The following is a 12410-nucleotide window of genomic DNA, read 5'->3' as shown; positions in this document are numbered from 1 at the left end:
ATAGGTACAAACATCCAGTAACTGATGATCATTAAGAAGTCCAGCCATCTTAATGCACATGTCTAAACAGTCTGTTCATCCAGTACAGTAAGTACTCTTTAAAATACATTAAACTGCATTCCAGGAAGGCAATATTCTGCTAATGCTCTACTTCAGTTTAGTAAAAACTCAGTTTGTGGTTCACAGTTATGTTGTTTACGAGATTAAACAGTAAAATCTGTTTCCTGTAAGGAAAAAGCTCAAGATTCACCAGCGTGCTAACTTCACTTGTAAAGAAGTTGCTAGTTGTTGCTAGTTCTTACACTAATTTTACACTTACTGTACACTACAGATTTTTTGCACTAGTCTATTAAAGCATCGCTGGTTCTAGAGTTAGATGCTACGTTAGTGCAAGAACAAAGAAGCTAACATTAGTGACATTTAATATTAAACATGTTCACCTATTGAATATAGACACTATATAAATTAAACATATTATTATTATCATTATTATTAAGTAACCTTAAAGGACGATCAGTAAAAATGTTTACTAGAATTTAGCATGTTGATTAGCTTGTCTAACCAGCTCTTAGCCTGGTATTCACTCCACTTTGTTGTCTTTTATCCCAGTCTGGGAAGTGAGTAAGTAACATATGCTAAGCTTATACAGTACCAAACGGTCTCTCAGTTGCAAATTTGAGTAATAGCAGGGTTTAATAAATAGCTTTATTCGGCACTTTTGAAAATAATAATAGTGTAGAATTGTAGTAAATAGATGAAGGTTATATACAAATGTCTTCTGGGATATGATTAAGCTCCTCACTTCACAAAGAAACTGTGAAACGTGGCTCGAGGTCACATTTTCTCCAACCAGCCAGTTCAGCAAACTGACATTGCTTCACTTGATCAGACATTTGATCTATTATTCAACAAGAAATGAAAATGTGTGGCTTCTGCAAAGGTTCCCGGTCTCAGAATACGATATGCCATTTAATACATTCCACTGGAAATGTGACAGACTTTTAGAGTAGTTAATTAGACAGTTTCTGATGTTTTACTGCATCCATACTGCATGTTAAGCCTTGTCTTGGAACGCACGTAACCAATTTTAAAAACCTCATTACAGAGTTGTAACCAGTCAGATCTGTCCAAATATCTTTTCATACCTTTTCACCCTTTTCATTTCACAGTATGAACAGCTAAAACTGTTAGTATTGGATTCAGTCATGTAACAGTTTTTTTCTTCAGGTTCTATACATAAATATTTAAAACCATGCTGCCGAATTCTCATCTCCGATTGGTCCGAAGGGGGTTTCATTTGATTATAAATCCAGCTCTGACTTATTTAAAATCTTAGCTTTAAAACCAGCTCTGACTTTATTTCAAATCTCAGCTTTATATTAATGCGCTCATTCTAATATGTTATTGTTTCTAGAGCAACAATTGTATGGCACATCATGCTAATAATACCAATACTAATACAAAAACATAGTTATTTAACAGGAAATTGTATCGTGATCAATAAGCTCACTATAAAAAAGACATTTAGGTAACATTCCAGAGGTAAGGAGTCTCCAGTGTCAGCGATTTGTAAAAGTCAGTAAGTTTTAGCACCGATGGAAAATCTTCAGGAGGGCTTCTCAGTAACATGACCAGTTGCATGTTATCTTCAAGAGAGAGAGAGAAAAAAAAATGGAGACTGGTGAGGAAACGATTGTTTACAGCTGATATAATGTAAGTTACTAAATTTCTAATCTAACATTTAATGCAACATGACATATATTTGATTACACTGCTTTGCGTTGAGCTAGTGTTATTTTTTTTAATTTTTTTTTTATTATATTTATACTGTATATATATATATATATATATATATATATAAAATATATATGTATTTTTTATTTTTCTGTAGCAGCATGGCTTCAAGTATTTTATTCCTTATATACTATCCTTCAGGGACATCTAATAAAAGTGCCGCAATGCTTATTTAATTAAAATCAGCTAGTCAAGCACAACAAAGATCGAATAAAACAAATCTCAGTCATCAGATGAGTATACATCATATGTATCTTTACTTAAAATGATCTCCACAGGAAATGTGGACCTGGTAAATATTAGGCACATTTAATTCAATGGCCAAATATACAGTTTGTTTTCGAAGGCATATAAAGTATTGGCAACAGTCCGATATACTTTAAAAAAAAAAAAAGCAACAAAATGGGATTAGCTACAGCAAGATGATTCTTAATACAGCAACCACTCTGTTTTTTAGTTCTTACCGTCTTTATCGATTTTATAATAGAAACCTTCTGTATATTTGAATAGTTGTCAGCTCCCTTTTTATACTTTGTTGCATCAGTGAAGAACCACCACATGACCATCACCACTGCAGCACTGAGAATAATATTTATAGGCAGAGTAAAGGGCAGCTGACTAATTCTGCATATCATCAGATACAATATAATTGGTTATTATTGGAATTGGTTGTAGGACCTGATAAAATGGCCAGTGTGTATAGCTTCGTAGTCGTGTGTACATGATAATTGGCACCGCTTTTTAAACGTGCATAAAAATGTGTGGTTTTTTTGTTTTTAATATTATATAGTATGCACGTTCTTTACAATAGTTCATGGCATCATTATAGTCTCATCCATTCTGCTAGCCGAGTAACAGCAGGTGCTTTGTAGAAACTTTTGGAAAAACCTGCGGAACTCAGTGTTGAAGACGGTATAGATGATGGGGTTGAGCGCACTGTTCACGTATCCCAGCCATGTCACTGTGCTCATTAGGTAGTGTGAGATTTCACATGTCTCACACAGGGCCCGTGTGGTATGGACTACGAAGAATGGAGTCCAACAGAAAAGGAAGGCACCTGGAGACAAAGAGAATTAAATGAAATGTGATTCACTTTGAGTCCATATATGGAAATGTGAATATAAAATATAAGTAAAATAACTTACATCATGATTTCATAACACTGATTCAGCCAGTCGTACTTCCATTGATTTATGCGTAAATTTTTCCTCATGCTAATATTGATGTACTGTACCTTTTAGACTTAATCCCTAAACTTTGAATACACAGCGTTTATTTGTGTTCAGTTGAAGTCATGGAAAGACTCTGAGTGTTTATTTAGTCAAGCATCAGGAAAGAGATACACATTGTCATTTTTTGCTTTGACCGCAGTATGCCCCTCTACCCTTCTTATAAAGGATGAGAAGTCTGAGTCTTAGAATTAGCCCGCATTACAGCACAGTTTGCACAAAAAGCTTTAGATAATTCAGTAATGCCACTGGCGACACACATTTTTATTCTGCATTATGCAACTGCGGCACATGAGCCCATTGTGAACATGACCTTAGTGTCCAAATTCAAATAATGCCATGAAAAGCATGGTCCGTATGCATGAATTGGATTTATGAATGAGTCTTATGTATGTCATGCTAAATTATTTAAAAAAATGATGATGGGATTCCTATAAATATCCACTAATGGGGTTGAACTCTGATACAGCAAATGTGACGTTGAAATATGACGTATTTTAAGTAATCTCCAGGGTTCGGACACAAATTATTAGCATTCAGTGGTTTCATCTTTTGTATATGAGCTGTAAATGAAATCGTTGATTAAACTGGATGGATGCCCATTTTGATGTAATGCATGCTGTATATATCTGGTATCATGTATTATAAGGAAGAATTGCTTCAGGCCTTTTGGGGGAATTATTCAAATAATTCATGCTAAATCAAAGATTCAAATGCTATCTGTCTCATATCTATTGGCATCAGTTTGTATAAAAGGTAAGATCATGTTTCGAAATATGTGGAGAGGTATCTTATACATCCTGCATCCAGTGACATGATTTTTTTTTAGGTATACTGAAAGTAAAGTAATATTGGACTCTGTATTGCATGGCACTACAACGCACCGACTAACTATAGTGTGTAAAACAGACTCGAGAGCTTGTGTAGAGGGAGACCTCAATAACCTCAGGCCCAAGTATTAATTTCTTATTATAAAAAAGTGCATCATTGTGACCTACGAGGAAAAATGAAGTGTTAGATATAATCAGATAATTTACTTATTAAAAAATGAATAAGGTAAAAATGAAAAAGCTGTTTAAATGGCTCCAGGTTGTAAAAAGTTCGACACACCATGAAAACGTAGCTTTAAGTAGAAAATGGTGAGGAATGTGAATGCAGAACACGCTATCTGAATCTGACAGCTTGGTCTGTGTTTCATTTAAAGGTGTCATAGGTGTGATTACAATTTTTTTTCATTCTGAATTATGAGATGATTTGAACTGTGGGAAGACAAGGGTCAGGAGACTGGTTTAATATAAAGAAAATAACAGGAGTACACTGCGGTGTATGTGTTAGTTAGTTTGTTTTTTGTTTTTTTCAGGTTTGTCTTCATTAAGTGTGTTTATTATTCTCTCTACAGTGAACATCACTCAGCTTCTCTTTAGACACAGCCAACGTTTCCAGGATCAGAATTAGGGATGAGTGAATATTTGAGTATATGTTTTTCACTGAAATGATACCAAACTGTTTAACCTACTTAATCCAACTGGGGCATTATGTAACCTGTTATTTAACTTTGTTTATCCTTGCTATTGGGTTAATATTGCGAGTGAGTGATGGCTGGATAGTAATGATGTGAATTTTTACCTTTTAAACCCAAACAAGGATAATGAAGGTAATAGGTAAGAGGTAAGATTAAGGTATTTACAGGTTGCAGGTAGTTTAGTCTATAGCATAGTTAGTAGTTTAATCCATTTAGAAATAGAAATAATGGGACATTTAACATCTGGGTTCTACAGTCAGCAATGTTATATTTGTATATATATCTATATATATATATATATATATATATATATATATATATATATATATATATATAATTTTTGTGAAAGACTAATATGCTTGTATACAAAATCTGCTCAAAGCAGTATTCATAAAAAATTTAATCTATCTTGCCGACATGAGTCACAGAATGACTCAAATTATTTATGCAGAGAGTTTCCGGGTTTCCAGCCCATCACAGTATCTGCATATAGCTTCACGATTACATTAGACAAAATTGCGCATTGCCTCTGGTAGTTTATCAAGATATTTTTTTAAGTTTATTAAGAAATGATTGTCAGCTGACATCTTTATTAAAGAGTCATTAAAAACTTATGTTGCATGGTACAGTACAAAAAAACAACAACAAAAACAGTATCTTTCTTCATACTATATCATACTTATATAAAAACCACACTATATATACCCTTATTCAGTTATATGTAAATATCACTACACCTTCTGTATAACCTTCTGTATTTATTACACTGCCACTTGTAAATAAGCTCTCTATGCACTTCTGGTTAGATGCTAACTGCATTTCATTGGCTCTGTACATATACCTTGCACAATGACAATAAAGTTGAATCTAATTTAATCTAATCTAATCTAATCTAAAGCAGTCATGTCTTTGAGTCCATATATGGAAATGTGAATGTGCCATTAAATCCATATATGGTAAAGGGTATGCAGCTCTGCGTCCATATATGGATAACTTCTATTAGATAAATGCTGCTATTTATTTTTCCGCATATTTTGTATCCAGATAACTTTCAAGAGCTTCAGGCTTCAAGAACTTCAAGCTTTTAAGAACATTCTGACAGAATTTATGATTATTTTCAATTAATTATTCATTCATAAATGTTTATAACCTTCACTATTCAGCTAGGCAGCTAGGTAACAACTACTAAGTAGCTAACTACTACTTGACAGGATGTGTGTCATTTTTAAACGTTCATGCTCATCGCTGCTAAGACGCCCAGCTAAACTAGCTAACCTGAACTAAATGATAATCTGACAATTTTTAACTCAATAAATGTTCATAATGTCAATGCTACACCTAACCAGCTACCTAATTATATATATAATTTTCACTAGTAGGATGCTAGGTAACATGCACTAACCTTTAAGGGTTTTAAGGGTTTGCAGGAGATTTTAAAAATTATATTCAGAACTGATATTATGATATTTACTGCAATAGCTAACATGAAATAAAGTGAGTCAAGTGACAGGATTTCAAATACAATTTTTTAATTCATACTCACAGATGAGAATGCTCTTTACTGCTAGCACTGGCTAACATGAGATAACTGCTAACTGGATTTTTGATTCATAATAAATGTTCATAATATTTGCTAGTAAAAATCCAGCTGGCAAAAAAAGGAAATCAGACTGGATTTTAAGCCATGTTCATTAATATTGGGGATAAAATTGCCAGCTAGCTAATATATGCTAACCTGGTAGAATATCTTAAAGGATTTTTAGTCATTAATGGTTAAAATGTTAAAAATAATATTGTGTTTTAAATACTATGTATGTCAGCTAGACATTTAAGCTAACATGACAAAATATTTCTGAAAAGGAAACATTCTTGGGGAAAGCACAATCTTAAAAGTATAGTTATTTATGAAGAGGTTTCAGCCAAATCCACTTGTGTATTCAGCTCATCTTGGTTTACAATCAGCTGTCAAATGTGCCTCCTATTTGGCTGGAATGAAAGCCTATAGCCATAGGATTTGTGGATAAGTTTGAAGATCCCTGCTTTATTGGTAGGTCCCTGAATCTATATATGGGCTATATCTGCTCTACTGAAAGACATGACTACAAGTCATCCAATGGAATTCCCGTCTACATCAAAAGCCAGTGATTGTGCTGTACTTCTGTGGTGAGATCTGCATTACCCATATTTGTTTAAAGCCATCCTTGATTATGTTTGAACACTTACCCACGACGACAGGTAGGACCTTCATCGCTTTCCGCTCTCTGCCATTGATCTTGGCCCTCTTCTTTCTTTGGGTTGTACTTTGAATCTCAGCGTAGGCAACAGTATGAATGGTGCTGTACTCCGGTGGTAAGGGGCAGCTTGGTTGCATGTCATCATCAAGCTCGTCCACGTTGCACTGAGCCAAGTCCTGCTGGATGACGCGAGGCAACGCAGGCATAGGGGTTGGCAAGGCTGCCAGCGGTGGAAGAGCGGCAGCAGCAGCAGCATGCTGAAGCTTACAGCAGGCCTGGATACTCTTCCTCAGTTTGGCCTTACGGGCCTCCTCCCAGCGACGGAGGCCATAGAACATCCCGCAGTACAGCAGGAGCATAATGGGGCACGGGATGAAAAAAGAGCAGACAGAAGAGTACACTACATAGTTGTCATCCTCCAGCTTGCACACTGTTGGGTCACGGTTTGGGACATTGTTTATGCCAAAAATTATGGGGGAGGCCACAGCTAAGGCAAGGAGCCAAGTGCCCGAAAGTAAGACGATTTGCCGATGGTCCACATGCCTTCGGTTATAGTTCAGTGGGACAGACACTGCGATGAACCTGTCAATAATGCACAGACGTTAAACCAGACCTTACAATATACACATATAGAGAGAGCTGTTTGGGGTTATTATGACAAATTCAAATTTTTCCCATACAGTTCAACTTCTAAACAGTGGTGTTTATGTTTATAGACATTTTGCAGAACTTTTCCATGGCCACTTAAGCTATTCATAAACACTAAGAAAATATGTTCCTGTATATGTTAGATATAAATAAAATGAAAATGCAAACCTGTCAACGCTGATTGCACATAGGTTGAATATAGAGGCTGTGCAAAGCATCACATCCATAGCCATCAACCCATCACAGATGACCATGTTCAAGGACCAGACACCACCCTGAAACTAGACAGAATATAGTCTAATCTAAAACTAGTTCCTTTCCTAAAACCATTTGCCATAAGCACACCTCAATGCATTCATCTACAACAGAGGTACGTCTTTATCATTTTAAAGCTTAAGAAATAGTGACTAGACCATGGCTATAGTTATTTACTTGTATCGTTCCATTTCGACTAGCAGAGAATGAACCCATACTCCATTCTCTGTTCAATCATTTGAACATTCTGTTTTCATTGTCACCTTATATTCACTAAGCCATGTTATCAATTTTCTAATCAGACCAAATTAGCTGAAAAAATAAAACTCTATGTGCCATCCTCTGAGGTCTGAAGAGCTGCGTTGAGCTGGGTGCCTATGAATAGATAAAATATAGGATCTGCTGCAGAAACAGCCGGAACCCTGGAACATTTTGTCATATTTTAGTCAACTAGGCTACAGTATATTTTTCAAGGTACACAGTTTGAGCTGATTAAATACTTTTTACTGGGATATGGTCCAACAGTTACATATAATATACGGAGTATACAATCTACTGTATAATATATAATATACTATACATCAACAGTTTCCAAGTTTAAACTGGGCTTCTGCTATAGGCTTCAGCTAAGTTATATACTACTGGTTCATTTATACCGAACACCTCAACATGGTTTAGGAAAAGTGTTTGATCACTTCTGCCTGCAGCTTCTTTCGTTATCCTACATATTGCTGTGTCTAATGTTGGTGTCTTAACTCCATTTGGATGCTCTTTATCTTGACTTTTTAAATATCTCTGAGGAAAGGTCAAATCTGTATATTTTTTCTTTCCCCCTGAACAACACGTTTAAGACTTACAATGTGTTATTAAGTCCTGCTGTGTTTAATTTTCTCACTCTAAGAACCTAGCTATATAAAACTTGCAGGTATCGGCGCCACTCAAGGGATTTGTCTGTGTACAAACACCAAGTGGGTGAAGGTTAATCTTTTCATTCATGCCCCATTTAAGGGATTTTCTCGGTTTTTGTCTGAATCTTTGTAATACATAAAGGTGTGTGGAATGACTGTAAGGAGCCTCAAAGTAGGGTTGACTTTCATCTTGTCTGTTAAGGCATTACTAAACTCCTGTCTTATGCAACAAGGCAGACAGATTAAATCTGTGCTAGTGACCCAAGGTTAATGAGATCAGATAAGTGGATTAAATTATAAACACGTAACAAGACAGAGGTATTTCCAGGCATCTCTCTTTGTCTGTCTGTCTCTAGTCATTTGTATAGTTGAATGCAAAATTTTGTACACATGGATTCTGGTCTCTATTATACAATTTGCAAATAAAAAATACAATATGGGTGCATGGTGAAACATGAAACAATCCAAAATATGAGGAAATAACAAAAGTAAAGTTTATTTCCCGTTTTACTTTGAAGCTGGTAAAAGGAGATACATTTTTAAACATGTTATTGTGACTGTTAAAATGATAAATAATTTAAGAATTAAAAAATAAATGTTTTACTTGTGAGATCGAAAGAAACAACATCTCTGAAACTGTACTGAAATTTAACATTGTATCAAATTTCTTGTCTTTTGTCCCAAGGGTATGCAAAATTTTGCATCGTATATTAGATGTTAATTAGGTTCAATATAGGCATTTTGAGCGATCACTGTTTCACCACTGTCACAATTTTACCATGTATATTATTTTTAAATTACTAAGACGCTCGCTCTTGGTCCTTTGTCAAAAAATGTTACCTATGCAGTCCAATTTATTATAAAAAATAAAAAATTATAACATTATTGCATTATCCAAATACATGCATGTAGCTGTTCTAAATTGCCCCTACATCAATCTGTGTACAAATGTTTGCACATGGTGATGTACGATAGCCTGGCCTCCTGGAATAATGTCTCATGATCCTGACAAGGTTTAAAGCATTTACTGAACGAATGAGTCAATCTTTGAGAATCCTGGGACATCTACAGATCTACCAGCTCCAGTTGGACTCTATGATACCATGAGGAGATCTGAACTCCATGTGATCTTTATACCAATTCAACATTTGTTTGACTGTATATTTATAATCACACCCTCTAATGTCACCCATATGAGGTTGGGTTCCCCTTGGAGTCTGGTTTCTCTCAAGGTTTCTTCCTTAACAATTTAATGGAGTTTTTCCTTGCCACAGCTGCCTGAAGTCACCTCAGACTCAGACTGCTCACTGGGGATAAATACATATACATACATACATACATACATACATACATACATACATACATACATACATACACACTGTGAACTATATATATCTTGAATTTTTTACCTTATGTTTACCTTCTGTTCAAAGCCCATTGTAAAAAGCGCTATACAAATAAACTTGAATTGAATTGAATCTTGTAATATTTGTCCAAGATTGAAGGGTTATAGGACAAACATGTATGGATCTTTATGTGTAAACTTTAACACATTACTGTAAGAGTTCAGTCTAGAAAGAACAATACAAAATGGTAAACGGGAAAAAATGAGGTAAAATAAAATTACACATAAAGCTCCATGGTAATTAGTTTGATCGTGAGTGTGGGGAAGTGTCTATTTGGAATTTTGGATGTTTTCCGAGTTCTTGTGTGGGTTTCGCTCTGGTTCTCCGGTTTCCTTCCAAAACCATGCAGGTATGTGTGAAAGAGTACATGAATGTGTGTGTGTGTTGGTGTGTGTGTGTATGTGTGTGTATGTGTGTGTGTGTGTGTGTGTGTGTGTGTGTGTGTGTGTGTGTGTGTGTGTGTGTGTGTGTGTGTGTGTGTGTGTGTGTGTGTGTGTGTGTGTGAGTGTGTTCAGCAATGAACTACTGTAATATTTAGAATGTGTGTCACTACCACGTACCCGTGTTCTTTGGGTAGGCTACAGATTCATCTTGACCATGATTCATAAATGAAGTAAATGCTCTATAAATATTACTTTGCTTGACAATCCACTCTTTATGAGTCATGATACAAAAATTGTAGTAATGTCTGAAACACTTTGGTGTTAAAGCACCAGACACGCAATATCCACTTTGTGTGCCTATACACGTTTATGTTATACACACTTATGTACGTCGCTCTGGATAAGGGCGTCTGCCAAATTCTGTAAATGTAAATGTAAATGTAAATGTTTATTCACCTGGCATTTTTGCAATACAGGTGACATAGGACACAACCCAGGAAAGGGCCCAACAGTGGCTCTTTTGCAGTTACTAGGAACATGAAACCAGCAGAGCACGAATCCCCTTCATGCACATGTTCAAGGTCTCATAACAGTCAGGCCGGATATGACGGTAACCAATGGACTCAGCATACTAAAAAATGTTCTTTCCATTCTCAGATTTTTTTAGTATTCCAAATGTATTCTTATCCCAAAGAAAGTATGGACATAATAAAAAAGACCATAGAGTTTATAAGCAAATAATATTTCTCATTAAAGTATAGCCTTTTTAATCACATTAATATTTTAAGAAGATAAGGTTGGCTTTAATGCTTCCCTCATGAAGGTATTGTGAAGAATTTCTAAGAGATCTTCCAGTAATCTTCTGCATTTAGAGTGCTTATGGACTAATGGACAAGAGGAGCCATCTAAGAAAGAAATGGGCACTTATCAGATTTAAAATTCTCTATTAAAATAAAAAAAGAAAGAAACCACTTTGCTTTTAAAATACATAATTGAAAATGAATGGAGCCTTGCCATTTAGTTAGAATATTATGCAGTTTTTTTTGGCTGATATATAATGGACAATTTACCCAAACTTTTATTATCTTCACCCTGTGCATTACAGGTCCACACATATATACATAAATTTGCTCATTTGCCTCTTACCTCGGCGTACACGAACAGCGGCAACACTAAGACAGCCAGCAGAAGATCAGCCGCAGCCAGGCTCACGATAAAGTAATTGGTCGTGGTCTTTAAAGCTTTTTCCCTGTAAACACTAAGACAGACCAGGACATTGCCGCAAATGATGACTACGATGAGTAAAATGCCGAATATAAGCGCCGGGAAGTTGCGCACGGTGATGTGCGGCGCGGTGATATTCAGCTCGCTCAGGTTCTTCATCCTGAAACCTCGTCGACATGGACAACTTTTCTTATCCACACCAGTGCATCTTCTTCACCCAAACATCAGGTTCTTTAAATTGGTACATCCGCAACCATCTTTCTGACGCGCTTTTTGGGGGGAGGGGAGGAAAGAACTACCCCATGTCTAACGGAGCAGCTCAGGAGCAGATCTCCATGTCTCCATGTCTCCTGACGCACTGCTGCGTAAAGTCACATATAATCGTTGCTCGCGCTTTTATATTTTGAATATGCTGGTCCAGTGAAAGGCAAGCGATTTTTTTGCTGTATGAACCGCGTAGAAGCTTCTCACTGAGGGCTGTGAAGACTCTGCGCCCTCACACTAAGTTGTGAGTGCTTTCAGACATCCTGCTCAGGTGCGCCGCGTGGGAGGAACAGCTTTACATCATTTAACGGTTCCATGTGATCCAGTGATGACGTTGTGAAGAAGAAGAAGAAGAAGAAGAAGAAGAAGAAGAAGAAGAAGAAGAAGAAGAAGCAGGTGATGATGCTGATGCTGATGCTGATGATGGTGATTTCATGTGAAGTGGATAGAGAGTCCTTTGAGGGGAGAAGATTGTCTACATGCATTAATTAAGCATTAGATAATTTTTTTCTTAATCTTCCTTTAACTGTTCAGTTTCTGCAC

General features: G+C 36.0%; 1 protein-coding gene across 1 annotated transcript; it reads right to left on the bottom strand.

The window, feature by feature from the left end:
* Positions 1 to 1953: 1953 nt before the first annotated feature.
* drd4b (dopamine receptor D4b) lies at positions 1954 to 12206 on the bottom strand. The gene is made up of 4 exons (XM_027153200.2): positions 11526 to 12206; positions 7596 to 7708; positions 6769 to 7361; positions 1954 to 2851 (listed from the first exon to the last, which is right to left on the bottom strand). Exons 1-4 carry the CDS (start codon positions 11760 to 11762, stop codon positions 2607 to 2609), a joined length of 1188 nt encoding a protein of 395 aa, XP_027009001.1. The 5' UTR covers positions 11763 to 12206; the 3' UTR covers positions 1954 to 2606.
* Between the last annotated feature and the right edge of the window lie 204 nt (positions 12207 to 12410).

Source organism: Tachysurus fulvidraco, chromosome 2, assembly GCF_022655615.1.
Source record: "Tachysurus fulvidraco isolate hzauxx_2018 chromosome 2, HZAU_PFXX_2.0, whole genome shotgun sequence".
NCBI lineage: Eukaryota > Metazoa > Chordata > Actinopteri > Siluriformes > Bagridae > Tachysurus > Tachysurus fulvidraco.
Note: the sequence above shows the minus strand (reverse complement) of the source record. Positions and strands in the feature narration are given on the sequence as shown.

Excerpts from the sequence above, each read along its gene's own strand:
- drd4b (XM_027153200.2), bottom strand. The coding sequence starts at position 11,762 with ATGAAGAACCTGAGCGAGCTGAATATCACCGCGCCGCACATCACCGTG. Across the intron at positions 7,709-11,525 it reads CGCTGTTCGTGTACGCCGAG|TTTCAGGGTGGTGTCTGGTC; the intron begins GTAAGAGGCAAA and ends TATTCTGTCTAG. Across the intron at positions 7,362-7,595 it reads TGTGCAATCAGCGTTGACAG|GTTCATCGCAGTGTCTGTCC; the intron begins GTTTGCATTTTC and ends CATTATTGACAG.